Raw genomic sequence first — 25,622 nt, 5'->3', positions numbered from 1 at the left:
TCAGCAGTGAGAACACTCACAATCTCCGATGTCTTTCCACATTTGCTGGGTTAAATCCTCAGCCGTGGCTTCACAGCGCTGTGTAACTGTATGTCTTGACAGCTGCAGAGCTTTGATTGAAGATAATATCTCTGCCTTATTTTTAAAGTCTCTGAACAAGGAGTCAGCTGCTTCAACGAACGAATGCTTCTTTTACCATCTCTCCATCTTGGAAGGACTGTTTTTAACGATGGCGTGACTTACCAGGAACAATGCTTCGGTGGTGGCTTTCGCTAATGAAGTATGTTGAGTGAAAAAATGACTGTCCGGACAACTGGGATTTTAGTTCGTCCACCGTTCTCTTTCTCAGCTGGCTTTTCGGCGGGAATTCAATGTCGTATTTTCCATGAACAGTCCGAAAATGGCGCTCCACATTTTCCCTTTCCGTATGAAAGTAATACGTTTTGCCCCCTTACTTGGTCCCGCTTTCTCACTCATTTTGATCACCATATGTGATCACCATATGTGTCCTTGCTTAATTCGCTGACTAGCTTGTAAATTTTGCTGCGTTTAGCGCCGTTGTTTACGCATGCACGGTGACCTAAAGGTAAAAATTCAGTTGTCATCTGAATGGTTGCCCTGTATGTCAATCAAGTGACGGGACGTTTGATAGGCTGACAAATGTTTTTTTACTGTCACGCTGCGATCGACCAATACTACCTCCGCGATCGACCAGTAGATCGTGATCGACGTAATGAGCACCCCTGGTGTAGCGGCTGTAGCCAAATCAGGATTGCAGGTGTGTTCGAGACTTATTTTATTTATATATGTATTTTGTTGATATAATGGACGTCAATTTTTTATGCCTGCAAGACGTGTGTTAATTTTTATCCTCTACTTTTTTTTACAGTTGTGAGAAATAATGGACTGATGCTGTTATTGTACTGCTATTGTAGCCGTTGAAGAAGGAGCAGTTCTCCACATTCAGTCGTGTGTGCTCTTTAGGAGCACACACGACTGAATGTGGAGATGTGTTTATTCCAACGGCTAACAAGTAGATCTAACTCAAACAGAAAATGCAGTGAAATATATGCAATATATGCAATATATATATGAAATGACGCAGTGGTGAAATGGTGCTGGAGACAGGGGCTCTCCTGGCAAAAGGGGGAAAGAAGGTGTACCCGAAGCTTCAGGTCGAAATTCACCAGGAACGCAGTGTGGCTGATCGAACACTAACTCTGCCGGAGCGCCGTTAAGGTATTCTTTTGGGGCCGAACGTAACCCGAGCAGGACCCACGGAAGCCGGTCGACCCAGTTACCGTCCGATAGTGCGGCCCGTAGCGCGGCTTTAAGTGACCGGTGGAAACGTTCACACATCCCGTTAGCCTGCGGGTGGTAGGCCATAGTGTACCTGCACACCCAATGACTGCGCCATGGCCTCTGTCCGAAGTGATATCGGATGGCATGCCGAAACGTGCGACCCAGGACGACAGAAATGTGCGGGCAATATCTGCCGAGGTCGTGGAGGACAGGGGGACTGCTTCCGGCCACCTAGTGGTCCAATTGACCATAGTGAGGAGATGTGTGCAACCCTGCGAAGGAAGGAGGGGCCCGACCAGATCCACATGGACGTGGTCAAATCTCCTGACAGGAATCGGAAAAGTTTCCAGATTTGCCTGGGTGTTCCTGTGGACTTTGGCACGCTGAAATGCCACGCATGCAGTTGCCCACATCCTGACATCCTTTCGTAACCAGGTCAGTTTGACTGACGCCCGGACGCCAGGATGTGACAGGGAATGAATAGAATCAAAAATTCGCCGACGCCACTCCTGCGGAACCACGGGACGAGTGCGACCCGTAGACTCATCGCAGAGGAGAGCGGGACCCCCTTCACACAGTGCCACCTCCTCAAGTTTCAGGGCCGTGCCTGCAGCCTTGAGTTCGTGGATGTCCGGATCCTCAGATTGGGTGGTGGCCATCTCTGAAAAATCTAGCAAGAGCTGGACTGGACACACGATCGCGCATGACAAACAATCGGCCACAGGGTTACACTTGCCGGCCACGTGCCGAATGTCTGTTGTAAATTCTGAAACGTCCGCTAAATGCCGTTGCTGTCGGCCCGACCACAGTTCAGTCACCACGAATGTGAGTGGTTTGTGATCCACATATGCGGTGGACCGGCGCCCCTCGAGTAGGACACGAATAGTGTCAAAAACACTATACTTGCGTTCGTTATCTTGCAGCTTCTGAATGAAAAATGCAAGGGGCTGCCATTCGTTTTCCACAAACTGCTCGACCACCGCCCCTACGGCAACATCAGACGCATCGGTAGTCAAGGCCACTGGTGCGGTTAAGATCGGGTGGACCAGAAGAGTTACACCCACGAGACCTTCCTTGGCTCGTTGAAAGGACTGTGCTCGTTGCGGGGGCCACTCGACGGGGTCGTTAGCCTTCTTTTTTCTCAATGCGCCATAGAGGGGTTGTAGGAGGTCGGCTGCGTAAGGGAGGAACCGGTTGTAAAAATTAACCAAGCTCAAAAACTCCTGCAAAGCCTTAACTGTGGCCGGGCGGGGGAGGTCCACCACTGCCTGCACTTCGGCAGGTAAGGGGATGGCACCCTGTGGAGAAATGCGGTGCCCCAAGAAATAGATCGAGGACAGACGAAATTGGCACTTCACAGGGTTAACGATAAGACCGTGCAAATCAAGACGCTTGAAAACCTTAGTTAAGTGCGACGGCCGTTCCTCCGGTGAAGAGCTGGCCACAAGGATGTCATCGAAGTAGGTGAATACAAACTCGAGGCCTCGCAAGACTGAGTCCATCAGTCTTTGGAAGGTCTGTGCCTCCCCCCTTCAGGCCAAAAGGCATGCGGAGAAATTCAAAAAGGCCAAATGGGGTTATTACAGCAGTTTTCGGCACATCCTCTGCCCGTACCGGCACCTGGTGATAACCACGAACTAAATGTACTTTAGAAAAAAATCAAGGCGCCGGCCAAACGTGCGGATTGGGGTCTCGGTCTTGGATGTGCGGAATGGGGTAACGGTCATGTGTGGTTATATTGTTTAGCCGACAAAAAACACTGCACGGCCGCCAAGAACTGTCACTTTTGGAGCCCACGGGCTGTTGGAACGCCTCACGATGCCCAAGTGCCTCACGATGCCCATGTCGCGAACTCCCCTTTCGCCATTGCCAATTTTGCCGCGTCAAGGCGACGAGCGGGGGCAAAAACTGGCGGGCCGAACGTGGGGATGAAATGCTCTACCCCGTGTTTCATATTGGAATTGAAAAAGGCGGGAGTAGTTAACGACGGAAATTCGGTCAACAGACGTTCGTAAACGTTACCTGACGTTAAATAATTTGCGTGTGTTCACGCTCCAAGCCCTCCAGCCTCACACGAGAAAGTCGGGAAAGAGATCACGTCAATCAAACGACGGTTAGCAATGTTCACAAGTAGTCCGTGAGCACATAGAAAATCCACGCCAATTATCAGGACCGTGATCGAGGGAACAATAAAGTTCCACTTGAATTCCCGTCCGTGGAAGCGCACCGAGCCAAAGTTGGCAATGGCCGAGCCGTTAGCTGCACACAGGGGAGGCCCGCACCCACCTGCCGTCTTTTCCGCGGCAGTCGTCGTCAGCAGGCTTACTTGCCCCACTGTCCACAAGAAAAGGTATTCCTGACGAGGAGTCCGTAATGAAAAGCAGGTCGCTTTCCTTGCCGGCGCCCACGGCTGCTACTGGGTGCCGGTATTGGGAGCCGGTGTTGGGAGCCTCGTGGTGGCAGTGCCGAGCCTTGGCGCCAAACCGCTGATGGAAAAAACAGGTGGTCTTCCCGCGCCATTTCGCCGATACCACTCCTGCCACGACGGTCGGATTGATGCTCGATGCCCCTTCACCGAGGGGTTCGGCCGTCACGCTTTGCACGGCGAACAGCCGTGTCGCCAGAAGCACTCGATCCGCTTCTTCAGCCAAACCTTGATAATCGCCGGTGGCTAAGCACGTCGAGTTAGCTAGCCGGCGCGCGCTGAGGCTGGTAGCTGACGGAGGAATATATGGGGGAAAAGTAATCCGGCCTCATCTGAACTTAATAGCGACAGCATATTGTCCATGAGATCCACTGCTGTTCCGTCGCCGAGTCCGGGAAGGGAAAGAAGCCTGTCTGCTCTCTCAGAGGCCGATAGCGTGAACCGCCGGAGCAGCAGGTGTTTGAGCGCCGCATATTTCTCGCTGTGTGGAGGCGCGCGTAAGAGCGGCAGCACACGAGAAGTAGTCTGCTCGATGAGAGACGCCACGACCCGGTAATATTTTGGCTCATCCGCCGTGATGCCTCGTAGGTGGAAAAGTGCTTCCACATGCTGGAACCACGAAGCCGGATCACTGTGCCAGAACTCGGACAGCTTTGCGGCGTAGGCGGGAGCTGCGAGTTGGGGCGCCGGTCGTGGCGACATGGCCGTAGAAGTTGCCATGAACATTTCAAACGTCGGGGTCACCGGTGTAGCCGTTGAGGAAGGAGCACACACGACTGAATGTGGAGACATGTTTATTCCAACGGCTAACAATTAGATCTAACTCAAACAGAAAATGCAGTGGATTATGTGTAACATGCACCCGCCCCCTCCCGTGCACCTGCTGGGTGAGATGCCTGGTCCTAGTACCCGCCACACTTTTTCTCTTTATCCACATGGGGGCAGACTTATTTCATGGAGCATATCGCATGCAACAATTAAGAGAACTTGCTCTCTCTCTCTAACTCTCTCTCACTCTCTCTCTCTCATATACAGCCAGACAGATGGATAGATAGATGGACAGACAGACAGATAGAGAGAGACACGGACGGACAGACAGACAGATAATTGTAGTTATACCGTATTTTCCGTTGTGTCTGGCGCACCTAAAAGCCTTCATTTTCTTCTTGAAATGACCCTGCGCCTGATACACTGTTGCACTTTATATGAAGTAATATTGAGCCACAACTGGTCTTGTCACTACTATCAGCAGCCACTGACTCAATTTTCCCGTGTAGAAGAAATAGTGTGCGGTCCATGCTGGGATATATTTGAAACATAATGTCTTATATTGTGGAATGCCTTATACGTATATGGAAAACTTTTTAAAACATGTAATTCATTGAAGGTGTGCCTTGTATATGGAAAAGTTTTAACAAACACCATTCACACGTGTGTGTGTTTGTGTGTGTCTGTGTGTGTGCGTATGTGCACGTGTGTGTGTTTTAATTGTGCCTAGAATGTAAATCTTTTATGAATAGTAAAGATGAGGAAAAAGTTTGTTATTAGATGTGTTTGTGTATTTGTTGTGAAGGTTTGAAAAATCTTAGTTTGACCCTGTGTCAATCATTACTATGTCCTTTGTATGCCCATCCATGTCATTTTAAACATGGGCCTTCTGAAGGAGAATGGGGGTCTCAGGGTGATAACAATTGATAATGTCTGATGTTGATCACATGTGAATTAAATATGTTTGAGATTAGCTCTTTGAATTCCACAAAGCAGAGTTCAAAATATTTTTTTCTTCTGAACAAAGTTTATTTTGAACACCTTTAATTCAAATGTTGCCCATATCTCAATCTAGATTATTTTTTGGATAGAGTTTGATATGAGCAGTCTTCGGACATTGTTTAGGCATGGGCAATTTTTATATATAGCATTAAATCTAACAATGATTTTTAGAAGTAAATATTTTCCATTGCATTTTCATCATATGATTTTCAATTAAAGATAGACAGTTTATATTTAATGCATTTTATGCTTTAAGAATCTATGGAATTATATTTTCATGTTTATGTTTGTTAAAGTAATTATAAGTGCCTTGCATGCCGGGTCAGAGAGGACAATAATTTCATCTGTGCTGTATGTCATGCATATTAGCATATTTGACAATAAAGCTGACTTTGACTTTGACTTTTTGACTTTGAAATACCTTTTAAAGTTTAATCAAGAAAAGTGACTTACAACAGACCATGACGCTGAGAGGAGTTCCTCTGCCCACTCTGCAGTGCAGTTAATGACATGCCGGCCACATTGCAGCTTGCCTCCCGCCCCCAGACAAGCTGCGTCTGAATGTTGCCTGTTGCTTGTGTCACGTCCATTGACGAGTGTGTGTGTGTATGTGTGTGTGCTCAGCATGCTGCTAAGAGCACCGGTGAGGCGAGCACAACGATCATTTGCTCCAAACGAGGAGGACGCAGATGGACAGCTTAGTGCAGCCTCTCGTCGCACAGTACCTTGCCATGGGCTGTCAATCAAAAAACAATAACAAAAGTGAAAGTATTGGGACGGATGACAGGGGGAAAGACGATGCGTAAGTGTCACCATCATATTTTACTCTTTTTGTTTCATGCTTCTTCCCCCTGTTTCGATCAACAGTTGTGTGTAGTTATGTTTACAGCTTTTTGAATTATGATGTCCACCCATTCATTCTTAATCTGAACCGTTTTATTCTCAGAGGGTTGACATACGTTGTTCAATACATATATTTTCTTACATAAATATGAAGGTTACACTGCTGTGAATGTGTAGCACAAAAACGAAGAAATGTTTCATTTCTCCTCCTTTGAAAGAAAATATCATTATTCACTGGTCAGCTACCAAGCTAATGTGGATGTCCGTAATTAAGTGGTATTTCCCACAGTTAAAGGAAGGAAATGAGAACAATGCAAGTTATCTCATGGGAGTTCCTTTTTAAACAGAAGCCATCTTTTGTACTTCACATTTGATGCGATGGAGGCTGTACTCACACTCTGCACTTAAGGGGGGACCAAACCCAACAAGTCAAAATGTTACAGTTTTCATGCACAAAAATACATCGTACTTTGCTGTTACCAAACCCTTGGTGAAGTATGTGTACAGTTGGTTGTGAAGCAATTGAATGATCACCATTTGCTTTGACATGACATTTTGGCAAATCCTGTTGAAATAAACTCAAATTTTCACAGAATGCTTTGAAGCACATTTCAGATTTTATATTGTTGTATTAAGACTAAGCTTCTTATGTTGAACACCTAAAGAGTTCCATCTAATTGATCTGGACATAGTAGTTTTCTGTACAATTACATTGAATTTGACGTTAAATGTTTTGGTGCACGCTGTACTTCCATCTCAGTGGATTAGATGTACGTATAACCCCACGTAAAAATTGTGATAGATCCATCTTTTTACTGTGTCTGGCATATTCTCATGAAGGTCATGGGAGAGCTGCAGCCTTTCCCTGTTCACTTTGGAGAAAATGCTAGTCAAATTAGGTAATGGGTTTTCTGCACAAAATGAATGTATTTCTATAATGCTAAAAATGTTCTTTTTTAATCTTGGAATTTAACTCATTCACTGTCAGACGATGTGCAGTAACGTGTCATCTGCAGTACCAGGTTTTTTGTCATTCTCACTCAAATTTCAGGACCCACAGAATATTGAGTTTTAGTTCTACATAAACATTCAATTCAGTGTAAGAAACTTTAGACTCTCTTCTTTCATCAGAAAAAAAGAGTTAATTCCTAAATTATATGGGTCTGGAGTTTTCTGAGCTTGACATGGGGGCGTCTGTACAAAATACAATATACAGGTAATATATACATATTGATTTATATCGCGCTTTAACAACAACACTGAATTTGTAACAAAGCGCTCACGTGGACCAAAGGCAACCCAGCGCTTTGTCCCCCCCCATGCACAAAAACCAAACAAATTTGGGAGTGGCGCTCCACATCACACTTTTCAATTCCTAAATACATTTGGGAATGGCAGCGAATGAGTTAAACCTCATATTATGTAAAGGGTTCAATTTTACCCGTTTCCATTTTTGTGTTGACTCAAGCACTGGATATCGTTTCCTTGTAAAATATCTCAATGGCATAGAAAATATGTTATCTCTCTTTTCAAGGATGTTTATAAAATCTCAGAAGCAGTAGATACTGATGTTACCTATTAGTTGACTGTTTAGTGTGGATTTTTACATATGGGTAAAAATGACCCACACCATAATCAACATGATTTTTTTTCAACATAATATGAGGGTTAAAGACTTCATCCATGCATGATTGCTGTGACGGAAATCCATGATATCATTGTCCAAAAACATTTGGCCCAAACTAAATGTGTTTGTGGAACGCGCGCTTGTAAATCCTTCCACAGAGAAAAATATGATCCCATTAACAGTCACGTGTTGGTGCATTCCTTAAAAGGAGAGCGACTCCAGGAAGCGGCCCCAGGTCTGAAATTTCCACTCCAGGACGTCCTCAAAGGTTCCACAAGCCGATTCAGGTCCAGGCCCCCACGGGGAAACCCACAATGTCAGTGGGCCATCTTGCCAAGGGGGCCAGCTGGGAGGAGCTCCTCCAGGCTTGTTTACAAGCCTTTGGTAAGCTTCGTTGACAGAACTTGCCTTCATTGACATGTTTTTACGTGTGCATGGATATGGAGTTGATTTCAAAAGCCACCTCTTTTACTGAGTTCTAAATATGATTGGTTCATGTTGAACAGCAAAATCAAAGTTATAAGTTTAATTCCACTTCCCTATCTGGAAAAGTTTTTAAAAATGTAATTTAATTGATCTATAGAGCTGAGCTGATGAGTCCTTTTGAAGTGATTTGTCTTGCTCTCAATTATTTAGACTGGCATTTTAACAAACGTGTTTATACTTTTAATCAGCTGTAACTTTCAAATTACTGTGAATGTAGGTTTTTGTATTGTGATTTTGCTTTCCAGCCATCCCTACTAAAATCTGTACAACGACTCCGCTAGATTTTTTTGTATGTTGCGGATGTTGATGAAATGTGTTTGCTTTATCCTGGCGGAGGAAGAGGAGAGGTGGGAATGGGGGGAGGTTACGACAGCACAGCAGGTTGGTTGAGTAGGTTGGATCAATCAAGCCAACATAATTGGCTTCATTAAGTTGTCAGGAGAGCTTTCTGAGTTTTGGTGATTATATCTCTGGAAAGAGAAGCTTTCAAAGTGGCGTTGCCCTGGTTACGCAAATGGAGCAATACGAGAGGCGTTACAATGGACTGCATATAAAAGGACATCCCATGAAGAGCGTTCGTCAATAGAGAGAAAGAACCAGGTGTAAGTTTGTGTTGCTACATAAAGCTTCAGTATGCACGTGGGGTTTAAATGTGTAGTCGAAGGTATGACCCAAAAACGTGTGAAATGAAAGTAGATTTTCTTGAGGCAGCAACATATGTTGTATTGTTCAAGAGTAAATTGCTTTACAAATATAAAAATGTGGGGAATACAAATGATTCAACATGTAGATTAAAATAATAGGCAGCATTAAAAAAAAAACTATAAAATGATTTTTGCCAATGCCTAGAAAAGGATCATGAAGCTGTTTGGACTACCATTCCTTTGTTCATAAGCACAACATTATATTTGGAATTCACTGTACAGAAATGCACAAATAAACTAATTTAATTTTGACTCTATCACTGGTTTTGTCCATGAGATCTCGGAAAATAGGCAAACACGTACATTTTTTTGCGAAAGTAAAAGCAATTTTTTTTACACATTTTGAGTCAACACAAGGAAAACAAGAATGACAGAAATGGGATATTTTCTACTTGGAAATGGAAATTTCACAAGTGTAGACAACTTTCAGTTAAAAAAAAAAGTATGTCAGCGATTAATTAATTATCATCCAAAATAATAATAGATTTTGCCATTCGAGTGGCTGGTGACCAGTTGAGTCTGCTTTCTGCCCAAAGTCAGCTGGGACAGACTTCAATATAAGCATTGTTGAAAATGGATGGATGATCGATTAATTTTATAAGCAATTCATTTTTGATTCATCATATTACTCTTGCATGTGATCTACTAGTAATCAGTCTTGGATGTAGTCAACCAAAGACCCTAAATTGGATCGGGAGTATAAAAGAAATGAACAGAAAGAATTAACAAGGTTCCTCTTTATCAATACAAAATTAAAAAAGGCAAATAGTGGAACACCAATATTTAACTAATTCACTGCCAGACATGTGTAAGAATGTGTCAACTCCAGTGCCAGGATTTTTGTCATTGTGACTTGAATTCCAGGTCCCACAGAATATGGAGTTTTAGGACTGCATGAATATTCATGCAGAGTAAGAAACCTTAGACTCTCTTCTTTCGTCAGAAAAAAAAAGAGTTATTCCCTAAATTATTTGGCTCTGGAGTTGTATGAGCTTGAAATGAGGCCGGCTGTCCAAAATACAATGCAATGCATATACGTATACAGACTTTACGGAGTCGGAAAAAATATCGATATAACCGGACTATCGATATTTCCAATCCTTCGCCGAACTGCATTAAAAGTGGGCAATAAATGGGGGATCTTTGATATGGCATGTAATTTTCTCTTTGAGCTCATGGATTGCGTATCTAGCATGCTTTTGTACTGTAGTGAAGTGAAAAATAAACTTATGCATTAAATAAAAACGTCTTTACACTATTTTAATGACTATTTAATGACTAAAATTCAACCAATGCAAAATCCTCACGTTGTTCTATACACACGACAGAAACCACGAACGGCAGCATGTACGTATGAAAAACAGTGATTATTGCAAGCGATAAAAAGATATCTGAATACAACACAATGAAATACATGTATGGAAAACAAAAACTGCACCGTTTACATTACTTACGTTGATAAAGTATTCTGCGGCACGTCGAACTCTTTCGCGATGGAGGATTTGCTCCTTGTTGGATTGTCCTCCACAGCCACTATTGCCTTGTACTTCGTTCCGATATCACAATTCTTACGTTTCCCCATGGTTGAAATTGGTGTTGAACAACTGTATATAAGAAGACTACAGTATGTTTCAAATGCTATTGCAGCAGTAATGAAAGATGTGAGCTCTGCTACACCGTTCTTATAGTGCTCGAGGATTACAGTGCAAGGTGCGAAAGCTGGTCACGTGACCAACGGTATTAGCCGAAAATCAAACAATACGCCGTTTACAGATTTTGCTAATGGTGGTATTGAAATCTCGAAGCAAATATTGATTCAGCTTTAAGCTGCTTTTGTATCGATATAAGCAGACCAAATTGGCTGGCAGGAGATGAAAAGGGCATCATGGTAACCGGATTATCGTAATAACCGGGTATCGTACTAACCGAAACTAATTATATCATAAAAGACTAGAAATTTGCCGGGAAATGTAAATAGTATCGTAATAAGCAGTACTATCGATATAACCGATATCGATATAACGAGACTTTACTGTATTGGCAGTGTCTGAAACTCATGGCAAAAAGTTAGCGGACACCCGGGCAGACAACTCTGAAAAGTTTCCTGCCCGGCCATAAAGTTGCCTGACCCATTTTTCACAACTTGAAACACAATAAGATGACTAATCGCAAAAAAAAACATTGTTGCAAAATATGAATGATTTTTTAAATTAAGGAAGTACCTACCACAAATGCTTCCTTGATTAATTTATGGTATAATAAATATCCCTTGCTAAAGATTTTGCTCCAGTTGTCTTTGTCGTCATGGTTTGCAATATTTGCGTTGCGTTGTTTGCAGAGTACGCAAATTGCCAAATGTATGGCAATTTGCATACTCGCCACCGAAGCCTGTTTCGTGCTTCGGACTACACCGTGACTGCAAAGTGTACTTGAGAGTTTTGAAAGCCTCTCAGAAAGAGGAGTCCACGTGGCTTGTCGCTGTTTGCTTGTAGCTTTTGCTTTATTGAATAAAACAAACTTTTGATTTGAAAAAAAAAAACGGTTTTTTTTTTTACTTGAAAAAGTTATCGGCCACCTGGGCCGAAACGTTTTCAAAGTGGTATGCCCGACGTAAAGGTTGTATGCCGCAGACGTTATTTCAAACACTGATATTGGTTTAAATAGCGCCTTAAAAACAGCTGAAGCTGGAACAAAGCGGTAACATGGAAATAAAGGGAAATGCTGCCCCCTTGTGCCAGACGTCTGGCCAGCGCTTTATCGGCATCCAAGCAAGCAAGAAAACACAAAACCAGAACAAATTCAGGAATGGCGCTCCACGTCATGCTTTTCAATTCCCGAATAAATTTGTGAATGGAAGTGAATGAGTTAAAAACAGTCATCGATGGAACACAAATGCAGAAATTCACACCACGTGAAAATCTGGCCTGTCATGAAGTTGCACAGAACACAAGCATCAGCCAACAACACCATTGGTGTCACGATGATTGAGGTTCTATTCCACCATACTCGTACTGAAGAGGGTATGACACCATAGTTATTGTGCGCCATGGGCCCACTTCACATAGAGTCCCCTGTGGTGGGGGAGTTATTTGAAAAATGAGCTGATGGTACTTTCAGGCTCGGCTAAACCCAAAGGTCGACTCCCCACACTACGTCGCTCACATGGTGACCAAGCTTTGAAGATGACACGACTGTGAGGAGTCGATCAATAGTCCCTGACATCATTGTCCATCAATCTCAAGACCTCACTTCACTTGTGTGCTTCAAGTTGATTGTAATACATCAAATACATGTACTGAGCACATTTGATCCTTTAATACCAAGTATGGCACTTGCAGTCAAGTATATGAAAGAGAGAAGAGCGTGTGCATCAAACACAATTCAATACAGCTCTGCTTACCTACGGGCTTTGACATGATAGCAGTTCCCACTCTTGGCGGATGTGAGTGTTTCTGTATGATTTTGTCTGTGCAATATGTTTCAGACATTTGGTCAGGTTACTTGAAGGTGACTCTGGATCTTCAGCCAACCAAACCGATCATCTAATTGGTGGACAAACTTTGAGGCGGTTAATATGTAGGCTAATGAAGGAGAACATGCATGTTTTAACTTCTTAAGACGTGTGTTTTCAGCGGTTCAGCCAAATGGAAGTGCAGAAAACTGTTCTGACCTGCTACCCTCTCAATGAGACAGCTCGTTTACACGCATATATTTTCGCAAATAGTCCAATAGCAAAAGGTTTACTTGGGTTTTAAATTTTAAACTCAATCGGTGGGCAATCACTACAGAGGCACAACTCCGTGTAAACAATTCAAAGGGAACCAGATCAGGGTAAACTCCTCCTCTTTTCCAAAGTCAGCTGGGAGCGGCTACAGCTCACCGATGCCCGAAGGATAAGCAGGACTAAAAAAGGGTGGATGTTGCAGAGGCTTAAATACTGGACTGTGTTGTTATCTGCTGTTGTGGTCTGTTTGTTTTTGTCTTGCTTTAGTTACAAAACAATTATTGCCGTTCAAATAAGTTGAGGAGTTTCGTTGGGACAAAATTAATGTTTTGCCGTATCTAACATCGGCTGGCAATAACAGTACAGCGGAACACTTTTATGACCGGATCAATTGGCTGGACGTTTTTGTTATTAAGCCATATACTCCAGAGGTTCACCTGTTCATATATACAGTGATACCTCAGCTTACAAACTTAATTCATTCCCAGAAAGTGTGTGTAAGGCGAAAAGTTCATCTGCCAAAGATTTCCCATAAGAAACCATTAAAAATGAGTAATTTTGTTTTGTGTCCTCTTCGGCTGACCACTAGCCTGTCGTGGGGTCTTTTTCGGTCCCATAATAGCAAAAGTATCCTTGATAACAAACCACATATGCACTCAAGGAAAGGGGTGATGAAAACTAGTCCGCCAGCCACCGTAGTGCTCTGTGTGGTTTGGTTTGTTTGCCGAAAACTAGTTTGTATACCAAGATTATATTCTCGTGAATTGAATATTCGTAAGGCGAAAACTTCGTAAAATAAAGTGTTCGTAAGCTGAGGTATCACTGTATTGTGGACTGACATCAGGCTAACCACAATGCTGCACCACCAAAAATGAATAAATGAAGTGAACGTTGCGAAATGCCCATCGCTCGTTACAAGTGGCCCTTTTAATCCTAAAAATATAAGATATCAATCAGCATCGACTTGTATTATTTCAAACATCTCAATATTTCTAACCCTGCGTCCCATCGTCACACAGCGTCCTTTGAAGTCAATGTTTTTCCGATTTCAAAGGAAGAGCCATAAAAAGATCACCCAGTCTGATAACATCTTCCAAAACAAGGAAAAGTGACACACACATTCGGCTTATCCTGATGAGTCTCAAAGATAGCCTTAAAAGCACCACATGAGTCTGGTGTGCTATTTCACCGCCGTGGGCGTCTTTCCTAATTTTCCATCCGGAAGGGCATCATACCAACAATTAACCCCATGCCGGTCGGTTTAGAGGTCGGGAGGTTGTGAAAACAACGATGAGCTAATTGTTTACTTTAGACGGAGTCATCCCTTCCTGTTGTGCATTTATGCTTTTATGGGTCTTACTTTCCTGCTAATTGTAGGTATAGACACAGATAAAAGATTCAGCAAATATGCGTGGCATGATAGATTTTTCACAAAGTGTTTTCGGCTGTGCTTTAGCTCAGGGTAGGCATCCTTTCCTCTTGTGCATTTATACATTTCACTTTGCAGCTTGGAGTGGGTTTTGAAGTAGGTCAATAATAAACAAATACATTTGAATGAAACAACTTTCACTGTGTTGTGGACTTGTGATGCCACTGGCTTAAGCAGGCAATGGCTGAGTGGCACAAACGGAAGCACTGTCCATGCAGGATGCGAGGGCTAGAGTGCCGCTGGAGAGGCTGGTTGCTCACAGATAACACAGATTGGAAAATGTGTTGCCATGGTGTGCAAAGTCTATCCAAGGTGGTAAAAGTGTGTTCAATCACCCCATGGCCTTAAATTCTCAGGAGGAACTACACGGCTGAGCCGTGAATAAAGCGCATGCTCTTGAAATGTTCATCTTTATGCGTTTTGTCATCTAGTCTACCATCAAGAGCTTTTCCTTTCTGTGTAAACACTAGATCAGAATCAGAATCATCTTTATTGCCAAGTATGTAGAACACACAAGGAATTTGTTTCCGGTAGAACACGCTGCACTAGTATCGTCGTCAAAAAAAGATCGCGGCACGCGGCGGCGGTTTTTCTCAGAAGATAAGTCATCAGGAAAAGGCTTGCATGCACTGAAATTTGAGCTCAGCTCTGGTGTTGTGTGGTTTTTGCACAGTTTTATACACATTTCGTCTCTTTATATTCTTTCTGTCTCTTGAGACAATAGAGGAAGTGAGTCATTCGAGTTGGAGAAAAAGAGGAACATTAAATGTTGTGGAGACAAACATTTGTCAGACGTCCACACAGTTACGAAGGTCAGTTAACCACAATGACATCATTTATTATAGTGTGTCTATAGGGATGGTGATTATTTGCATGGATAGCCATAACATCACCCAAATCCCCTGATTACAAAGACCCTCATGTTGCAGTCTTCTTATTTTCTCACTGTAATAATACACATATTATATTTGAATATATACAATAAAGTAATTTCAAATGTTTAGATTAGATTAATCTTTATTAGTCTCACGGTGGAGAAATTAATTTACATACATGCAGTACATCTTTACCATTTAAACACTGTTGGGTTTACTGTACGTTTGAAAAAAAAACAGGTATGGGGGGTGGTTGTACACCTTTGAAATGTGTTTGACAAACATAACTATGATTTCATTGAGCGCGATATTGATGTCGGTCAAACAATTTTAACACACACAACATGCAAACAACGGCCGTCTTTTTTTTTTTTTTTTTAAGTCAACCAGACTCTTATTTCCTGCTGAAACTCTGAAATCATGATATCCGAATCAGGATCGAAAAGCCTTTAATAGTCCCACAACAGGGAAATTTTCAATCTACAGCAGCAAAATTGAAAGGGGTCGGGTGGGGGTAATCTATTAATCTGGTAATCTATTAATTTATTGTTTACAAGCAATAATACTGGATGTCAACATTTATGTTCTGTTTTTCTGTTGTTATGAAACTTTTGATACGAAATCCTACCATTTTCTGATGGCTTCAATGGGTTGTTTTCCTCCTCTGTCTGCTCCATTGCAACAGACAGACTATTGCCGATAGCATAATTTAACATGGAGTTCTGACAGTGACTGTGTGCCACCGCTGCATGCAAATGACTGCATTTGTGCAGCATTGCACCTTTCACTCCAGATGTAATGAATCACACAGCTATTGCTTGGTGAAACAAGGGCACTCGTGAATCACTGATGAAGGTTTTTATTCTGAGGGTACAACTTGACATTTTGTATCAAACAAAATTGCCACATTGCCACATTCAATTGCATTTTTTTCCCTCTCCAGATTCAGACGGTAACGTATGCGATCGCAACCACTTGTTGAACAGCACCCTGACCATGCACCGCCTCCTCATCTCCTCCAGTGATCTGCTGGACAAGATCATCAATCTATATCCTTCAGTTACCTGACGGAATAACATTGTTGATATCACGGATACATTTGTAGGCATTCAAATTTGTGTGCTGCGTGGACTTGGTTGTCAAGAGAGATTTCCAATCTCTTGCTTGGCTCACACTTGTGGCTCGTCTGCATAAAATTACAGCAGCCTGTTTGAATTATCTTCTGCTTTCATTGCTCAATTTATACATTGCTAAGACGACAAATCTAATGCTATCCAAGAAGCAATACTGTCTCACTTTCTTGTATCATCGTAGATCCATCGTGATAATTTCTCTCATTCGTAGCATTTTGATCCTATGCTTTGAAAACAAAAAGAAAAAGAAAAAAAACATCTGTGAACTGGTGTTTTGTTTGGTGACAATGTCCGTTCAATTGTTTGCCGCTGTGCAAATAGAGCTGGCAAGATGAGTCGACTCGTCAAATAGTCCTTGACAATTTAACTCATTCACTGCCATTCCTGAATTTATATGACATGGAGCGCCATTCCTGAATTCGTTTGGGTTATGGTTTTTCTTATGGGGGTGCCAATAATGCGCGATCCAGACTACTGACAATGTTTTTTCCCTTCCACGAGGGGGCAGTATTTGCCTTTTGTTCCCCCGCCCCCACTTGCACTTCATATTACGCCAGACCCATATAACTTAGGAATTAACTCTTTCTTTTTCAGATGAAAGAAGAGAGTCTAAGGTCTGTAACGCTGCATTGAATGTTTATGTAGTCCTAAAACTCAATAGTCTATGGGTACTGGGATTTGAGTGAAAATGACAAAAACCCTGGCACTGGAGTGGACACATTTTTGCATGTCTGGCAGTGAATGATTTCATTGACGATGACTCAATTATTTATACAGTATATGTAGGCCATTTGTCATTCATTTGAGGCTTTGTTTATCTCTCAAAACTGCCTCACCATGAAATGACTCTATGCCTTGGATGTGTGTGAAAGCAAAGTAGTGATCATTTGAGTCACCGGTGACGGAAATCATTGTAATTCCTGTGTCATAGCTGACCCGAGTTTGCAACAGATGCATGTAATGTTGTAACGTTATGTGATGTTTGGTAGGCTTGGGCTTCATTGTCATTTGTCAGTGAACACATTTTTTTAATGAGCAAAGCACATGTTTTGTCTCCCCTTGATTGACATACAGGCAGGATGGGAGAACGCAGTCGCGACAGTTGTATTCACGAGTTGCGAAATGGGAGCCCTCAGGCCATGATATGTTTGCCACAAGCCCTTAATGGCAACACACAGCAATAAAACATGGAACTAAATTCGCTGGAATATATAATGATTTAACTTATAGTGCTTTTTTTAAAATTCGGGCACACCAGACAAGGTTTTGGTTGTGTGGATCAATTCTCTACTTTTAAAATTAAATAGACGGTGGGCAACTAAATCGTTATCTTGTCTCTCTTAGAGTGCAGAGGTCACGAATTTGATTCTGGGCCTCGGCCTGCTCTCAGTGCCACATTCAACAAGATTCACAATCGTTTCATTGATTGCTCTACATCAGGGGTGTCAAAGTCATTTTTTGCCGCGGGCCACATTGTAGTTATGGTTTCCTTTCGAGGGCCGTTATGAATTCGGGGAACCCAATAGAATGTTTAAATCCCTTCAAATATTACATATAAAGCACACAGCAAATTAATGAATAACTCGTTTTCAAATCTGAAGTCAAGAATAATGACTTTTATTGTAGTTGACATCCAAAAATATGAAATTTTGGCTCAGATTTTAGCAATCATCATGGAATTTAACAAGTTTGATTTGCTTTCGCGGGCCGAAAAAATGATGTGGCGGGCCGGATTTGGCCCGTGGGCCTTGACTTTGACACCTGTGCTCTATGTTGTCCGTAGGTGTGTTTGTGAGTGTGATTAATGTGCTCTGTTATTGGCGGGAAACCAGTTCAGGGTGGAGCCTGCCTAACGCTCAACCCCTTTTGAGGATAAAATCGGTTTGCATAATGGATAGGTAGATAGATCGATATTTCATTAAAAATAACATGGAAAACCAATACAGTACCAGTTGTAGTGTAACTTATCTGATTTCATTGCCTTCCACATTAAAAGGTCTGGAGGCCAAAAAATGTTGTAAGCTAACAATGGTTATTAACTTATTCACTGCAAGACGTGGAAAAATGTGTCTACTCCAATGCCAGGGTTTTTGGCATTTTCACTCAAATTCTAGGACCCAGAGAATATTGAGTTTTGGGACGGCATAAACATTCAATGCATCACGAGAAACCTTACACTCTCTTCTTTCATCAGAAAAAGAAGAATTAAATCCTCAGTTATATGAATCTGGAGTTATCAGAGCTTGAAATGGGGGTGACTGTACAAAAGGCAAATGCTGCCCCCTCGTGGGAGTGAAAAACATTGCCAGAGGTCTGACCAGCACTTTATCGGCACTCCTCCGCAAGACAAAACAAAACCCGAACATATTTGGGAATGGTGCTTTTCAATTCCCAAATAAATTCGGAAATGGCAGTGAATGAGTTAAAAGAGCAGCTGTTTGCGATGTGTTTCTATATGAATTGTTGACTTAATATAACTATGGTTGATGACAAATCCATTAGGTGACAAATCTTGTGTTGCGACTACCATGGAGTCCTTACAGTCTTGGCTTCCATTCATGAAACAGTGACCGTGTCATAAAGCCTCTCAGAAGAGGACACCGAGCGAGCAGGCTTGGGTTTTCAGGTGTTAATTACCTGTATTTCTTTCAAACACAGACACGCGCACACATGTCCTCTTCAACTATATATAAACACTTCTGTAGATTAAAGAGCCGCACGCCGCACAAACTACGTCACAGCAAACAATACAAAATGTCCCTTTGCTATTTTTAACCCTCTCATTGGGAACCCAAGCCCCAAAAGGATCTCTCAAATAGATTGAGAGAGTGTGTTATGATCCAGGAGGAGACGCAGGACCATTAACAGTCCTCATCATCACAGTCCGGCTGTGGGATTGTGTGGGCGCTTCTTCTGCTCCCATGACGCCATTAGCCTTTTTGCGTGTATCACTTCAAGATGATTCTTGCCAAATGTAAGCCTTTGTGTAAATCCATTTATTTATGAGGGCTGACTCTCATATCACACCTTGCCTTAATCTCCTTTTTGTCTGGCCGCTCCAAGTGTGGGTCATGGTCAATATGGGCAAGACGGGGCTTTGGAGAGTAACTTTCTCCAACTAAACTCTCACTGAAAAAAATGGTATGTTGAATTTACTGAATTTTATTTCATCAGGGTGTCGTACAAAATAAAATCATTAATTAAGATCAGTGGCGGCCCGTGCATGTCACTCGTAGGCCTTCAGGATTGCTACGTCTGAATCACTCCACAGCTGTGAGTGTGGTGTGATTTAATACACGTCCACTAGAGGATATCGTTGGGCAGGAAATAACTTGTGACTTGAAGAAACTTGAGAAATTCTGTCATTAAACTGTTTGAATTTTTACTATGAACGTGTGGATGTGTGGATTCATGTTAACCTCATCAAATTTCAATATTATTTGCTATTTTTGCTAGCTTCTGAACTTTCCAACCTTTCTTAATGTTGTCCATATATTCCTAAAACGTCCGTCATGAAAATGTCTTTAACAGTATATCTGCAACCAAATTCATTTCTTCTCCTCCTTCCGCCATTGTGGGTTGAGAAACCCACTATTAAATCAAAACAAAAATGTATTTGTCGATTTCATCAATGGACCACTCCTGCACGACTGAGAGCTTACACAGATATAAAAATGTATTTGCTTATGCAGCTTGCTACAGATACAATATGCTAGCTCTGGCCACTATGCGCTTATGACCAGCGGCTAGTGATACTATGATTGGAGAGTGACCAGCCAATCATGTAACAGGCCAATTATAATTTGCGAAAACTCTGACATCAGACCTTGGGTTGCCAACTCAGATTCTTATTGGTTAAAACAACTGTTGCATCACCATTGATTTTTATGCTCAAGAACCTGCAGAACTGATTGTAAAGGTGTCCAGGTAGATTTCTGATCCTGACAAATGATGGCTGAAATGTGATTGGCTAAATTCTTAAATAAGAAAACACACATCTGGAAGCTGCACAACTGAGGAAAAGCAATGAAAGGAAGCAGAAAGACAAATTGGAATTATTTAATAACAATTAATGGACAAAATATAATTCACATTTGTCTGTGATTCAGATATTTTTAGGTCAGCAGAGAAGGCATTGCAGACCCTGACGGCCTACCACGGATTAAGATTGATTTTAAAGTAGCATGCCATAAAGTTCTTTGGGTGATGTTACAAATGCTGCCTACAAGTGGGTTACTTCTGTCCGATTTTGAAACACAATATGTACTAACACCTTTCACTATACTGAAAAAAGTTGTTTGTTGAATTTACATTTTTCTACGGGAAGAGGTTACACAAAACAAAATCATCTGGTTCTCGATACATTTGGAAGCAGAAGTCTCGTTATTGTAACAATTTTTTCATCAACTATTCATTCATCTCCTCAAGTTTCTTCTACTTCACTTTGACCAGGATTTCATTGTTTTGCATGTGATTTTATGATAATTCTGATGATTATTTGCACAATATCACTTTGCACTTTTTGTATTACACCAAAAGAGTACCTGCAACCCTTATGGAGATCAGCTGCCTTGTTGCCGGTCACTTAATATTAATGTGGATACAAAACTTACATATCACACATTGTTCATGACAACTTGCCATTCAGAGTCATTCATAATCCTGAACTATCGTCTTTACATTTAAAAGTGCCATGGATACTGAGCAGCCCACCAAGTGGCAGAGAATATGCTACCTCATCAGGTTTGTGCATTCATAGGATAGTGATATGAACAGTCGGTAATGTAGTTGGTTCGGTAATGTACATTGTCCACTCTGACTTACAGGCATTGGATTCAGGAATTCTGGATGATGTTCAGGTTGCACCACAGCTTGTCAGACAGCTTGGACCAACTCCGGGAGCTGATCAAGGAGCATGGACAGGATCATCTCTGCTCTCTCCTTGAAACAAAATGGATGTAAGTGTTGAGAGCGACCAGCTGTCAAATGAGAGGTATGAACACGATTCCCTGAGAAAGGTAAATTTCTCTACTGTGAGACTAAGAAAGGCAAATCCAATCGAAATCAGTCAGGAAAAAAAAAGAATACAGTCACGTTCATAAAACCTTTGCAGTCGAACAAAAAGTGCATTCATGTTCATAAAACTGAATTTAACTGAGAGCAGACGTGGAGAAAAATATGTGTTTCCAAAATGAATTTATTGCCACAATATGATTACTGCAATTGGCTGCGAACCGGTTCAGGGTGTCCCCTGCCTATTGCCTGAAGACAGCTGGGAGTAATCCAGCACCTATTGAGGATAAAGCGGGTCGGAAAATGAACAAATGACAAAAAAATGATTATAATTGTAATCATACTTTATTTGTATATTTGCCTGTCTAGAAATGTTCTGTGATATCTAAACCAGTCCATTAGGATTAGTAGAAAGTATTCCTTCTCACCTTACCTCATTACTTCTTTTTTTTTATTATTATCGCGGGCTCTGTCAAATGTCATTTTTTGGTACAAGCCACAGGCCTCTGAAATGTGTGATGGGTCGCAAATTGCCCCATGGGCAATTGTTTGGTCACTCCTGGCCCAAGGCAGCATTCAAACCTTGGACCATTCTATTGTAAGGCAGCCTAATGCTAATCACTGTGTTTTATTTGAGCCGAAAACTTCAGATCGGAACTTGCTTATATTGCCCATAGCAAAATTTGCTGTTCGTCGTCATGCATTCTAGAAACGAACGAGACTGGTCCTGGAAGGCCAGCCAGAAGATCAAAGCCAACAGCAGTAAAAAGAGGAAGGTATCACTTCTCTTTGACCACCTGGAGCCCATCGAGCTGGCCGAGCATCTCACCTTCCTGGAGTTTAAATCATTTTGCAGGATTTCCGTGAGTACTCATATCAGCAGTCTTTTGGTGCATATGCAATTTGTATCTTTGGCATGCATGCAAGGTGCATATTTCCTCCCAGAGGAAATGCCTAGTCGCTTACATTTGCCTCTTAGTTCTCTGCTCTCACCATCAGTTCATAGACTACCAGAATTATATCCGAAACTGCTGCATGAAGGATATCCCCGTGATGGAGCGTTCCATCGCACTGTGCAACGGAGTCTCCCAGTGGGTTCAGCTGATGGTGCTCAGCAGGCCAACGGCTCAGCTACGAGCTGAGGTTTACACAAAGTTCATCCATGTGGCAAAGGTAGTTTCAATCACATTGCCGCTAGTCTGTGTATTCTGATCAAATTAACTCATGCGCTGCCATTCCCAAATTTATTCGTCAATTGAAAAATGTGACGTGGAGCTCCTTTCCCAAATTTGTTCGGGTTTTGGTTTTCTTTGCAGGGGTTCCGATAAAGCGCTAATAAGATCTCTGTCAATGTTTTTTCCCTCCCACGACATTTCCCTTTTTTCCAAATGAGTGCTTTGTCCCGGCTTCAGATGTTGTTAAAGCGCTATGTAAACCAATATGTACAGTATACTTGTATATTGCAATGTATTTTGGACAGCCACCCCCATTTCAATCTTATATAACTCCAGACCTAAATAATTTAGGAATTGACTCTTTTTTTCTGATGGAAGAAGAGAGTCTAATGTTTCTTACGCTGCATTGAATGTTTATGTAGTCTGAAAACTCTATATTCTGTGGGTCCTGCAATTTGAGTGAAAATGACAAAAACTCTGGCACTGCAGTGGACACATTTTTACACATGTGTAGAATGTGTCCACTGCAGTGCCTTGGCAGTGAATGAGTTAAGAGCTAAAACAATGTGTGTTTGATTTGCAGGATAAATGATTAAATCGATCTAAAAATGTTTTTTGAAGGCAACACCTGCTAAATATTCAGTGCAGTCATATGAAGTACTCCCCAACCAAAACACATTCACCTACTGACTTTCCTTCGTCAAATAATTCAAAATGTTCTGAAGCTGAACTCTCCATTCAGTCAACGATGCATGTAAATAAGACTTTCATGTGAATACATTCCTTCTTACCAGTTTATATTTATTAATCCAAAGTTGCGGTTAATTCTACTGCTTTCATTCCTCTCATCACTTTGCTGCTGTGAAATGTAAATTTCTACACTGCGAGATTGATAAAGGCAAATCCAATCCAATCCAATTACATTAAAATGCAATGAGTTCCGAATTTGGTATGCTAGTGGCAGAAATTTCACACTCTTTTGATCGTCCCCATTTGTCAAATTTACAAACTTAAATAAAACGGTTATGGGGAACCCAAAAACTAAAGCGGCGCATCATTCGGTGGGCCTGCCATCCGGCATTGGTTCGTGCCATTAAATTGCCAGCCTGCTGCTGAGCACAAAGCCCATGGGGTGCGGAAACAAATTTCACACCATCATTCTCCAATGACAGCAGGAATTTGAGAGCTGAGAAGAAACGGGAAAGCGCTTCGGGTTAAAAAAAAGAAGGAAAACAATGGGTGTGAAAAAGTAACAACAATTTAAGTGCTTTATGTAACTGTGGTTTTCTGTATTATATAACCAGAACGACTTGAAACATGTCATCACGGCAAACTACAACCACTATCCCGAATGCATTGTTACATGAATACATATCTGACCATCAAAGCAGAGCTTGATTTATTCATTTGTTCTAGTGGATCTCAATGTCGGCGTCGAGTTGAATGGCCTTATATGTGTTTGTGTGCGTCCACCAGGGTTTACACCTCATGCACAACTACAACACACTAATGGCCGTGGTGGGGGGGCTTTGTCACAGCTCCATATCCAGACTGAAGGACACCACCTCCCACGTTCCCAATGAGGTCATCAAGGTAATGAATAATCACAGAGCCGTTCCAAAGAGGAAGCAAAGTGAACAACTGCTTTGTCTGATTGTGTTGAGGAAGAGCAGTCTAACATAACGAAATTGAATTTTTGGATTAAGGCATTTATTTGGACATATATTTCACAAAATGTTTTTGTCATTTTTTTACATTCGATTTTTTTTTTCGGTTGTGTTAAAATGTTTTTGTTCCAGGTATTTGCATAATAATGTTATGCCTCACCTCGGGTATTGCTTCAAATAATTATACTTAATCACTTCATTGACTGCACAGATTGAACTTTTAACTTATTCACTGCTATTCCCAAATTGAAAGAAGTTGTTCGGGTTGTGGTTTTTCTTGCGGGAGGGTGGGGGTACTGCTCATCTATGAATAGAAATGCATACATTTTGACTTTTTATTTCATAATTCCATTCACTTAACTTGTCCCATGCAAGTGAATGGTTAGGCGGTGCCCTCCATTGAGCTGCCACCACTCTCTGTGGTTTTGTTTGTTATTACAAACGATTACGGTTCTTGTACTACAAATTATTTTTACAGTATGGGGTCACAACATTGAAATTATATACATGATGCGCTCAATTATTATTTTATTACTTTTAGAGCAATGAGATGATGTTCAGTACGTATAGCCCAATGAGTGTGTCTTCCATTGGAATGTTGTGTAAATCAACCCCATTCTGCTCTGTATTTTTTTCTGTACTCATTATGCAGTTATCCTTGGAATTCAACCATGAATGATCACTAAACAAAATATATACAACAATGAAGTGCCCCAAACTAAAATGTTTATTTTCTGCCCAGAAGGCTCGGGCTCTGATTATACAATTACAAGTGTTCCATACATACTCATGAGAGTGGTCACGGGCAGTTAAGAATGTCCTTTTTCCCTCTCCTTTCTAGGTGTTAAATGAAATGACAGATCTGCTCTCCTCGTGCAGAAACTTTGACAACTACAGACAAGCATTTAATAAGTGTATCGGATTTAAAATCCCGATCCTGGGTGTTCACCTGAAAGACCTAATTTCAGTGAATGAGGCCATGCCGGACTATGTGGAAGACAATAAAGTGAACGTGCAGAAGTTGCAGGCCCTCTACACACATATCAATGAGCTGATACAGCTACAACAGATCCCTCCCAAGCTGGACGCCAACAAAGACTTGGTCCACCTGCTAACGGTATACTAGCTATGATATTTATTTATTTATCTGATACTTTCTTTTTCTTTGCCTTTGCTGGCCATCTGTCTGTCTTTGTGTCTGTCTGTGTGTCTGTCTGTCTCTCTGTGACACACATGCAAAGTTCTGTTAATACGGGTCATCCGCGATGAAAACAGAAGCACAGTGGTCAATGCAGTGTCATGGCTATCTAATATTGGTAACATAGTTCAAATGGTAAATACTACTACTACTACTACTACTACTACGACTACTACTACTAATAATAATAATACATTTCATTTATAAGCGCCTTTCATAACTCTCTAGGACACTTTATAGTCACATGATAT

General features: G+C 41.7%; 1 protein-coding gene across 1 annotated transcript in view; it reads left to right on the top strand.

The window, feature by feature from the left end:
• Positions 1 to 6,052: 6,052 nt before the first annotated feature.
• LOC148893731 (RAS guanyl-releasing protein 1-like) overlaps positions 6,053 to 25,622 on the top strand; it is a 30,567-nt gene continuing 10,997 nt past the window's right edge. The window contains exons 1-9 of the mRNA XM_089004062.1: positions 6,053 to 6,299; positions 8,176 to 8,351; positions 16,129 to 16,236; positions 21,001 to 21,061; positions 21,145 to 21,276; positions 22,041 to 22,194; positions 22,331 to 22,504; positions 23,983 to 24,099; positions 25,015 to 25,290. Of these exons, the coding sequence (XP_088860188.1) occupies positions 6,187 to 6,299; positions 8,176 to 8,351; positions 16,129 to 16,236; positions 21,001 to 21,061; positions 21,145 to 21,276; positions 22,041 to 22,194; positions 22,331 to 22,504; positions 23,983 to 24,099; positions 25,015 to 25,290 (1,311 nt within the window). The 5' untranslated portion in view covers positions 6,053 to 6,186. The remainder of the gene's footprint in view (positions 6,300 to 8,175; positions 8,352 to 16,128; positions 16,237 to 21,000; positions 21,062 to 21,144; positions 21,277 to 22,040; positions 22,195 to 22,330; positions 22,505 to 23,982; positions 24,100 to 25,014; positions 25,291 to 25,622) is intronic.

This window comes from Hippocampus bargibanti, linkage group LG09, assembly GCF_051943395.1.
Source record: "Hippocampus bargibanti isolate YZ-2025 linkage group LG09, ASM5194339v1, whole genome shotgun sequence".
Taxonomy (NCBI): domain Eukaryota; kingdom Metazoa; phylum Chordata; class Actinopteri; order Syngnathiformes; family Syngnathidae; genus Hippocampus; species Hippocampus bargibanti.
The sequence above is the reverse complement of the archived record's forward strand: the minus strand, read 5'-3'. Positions and strand labels throughout refer to the sequence as shown.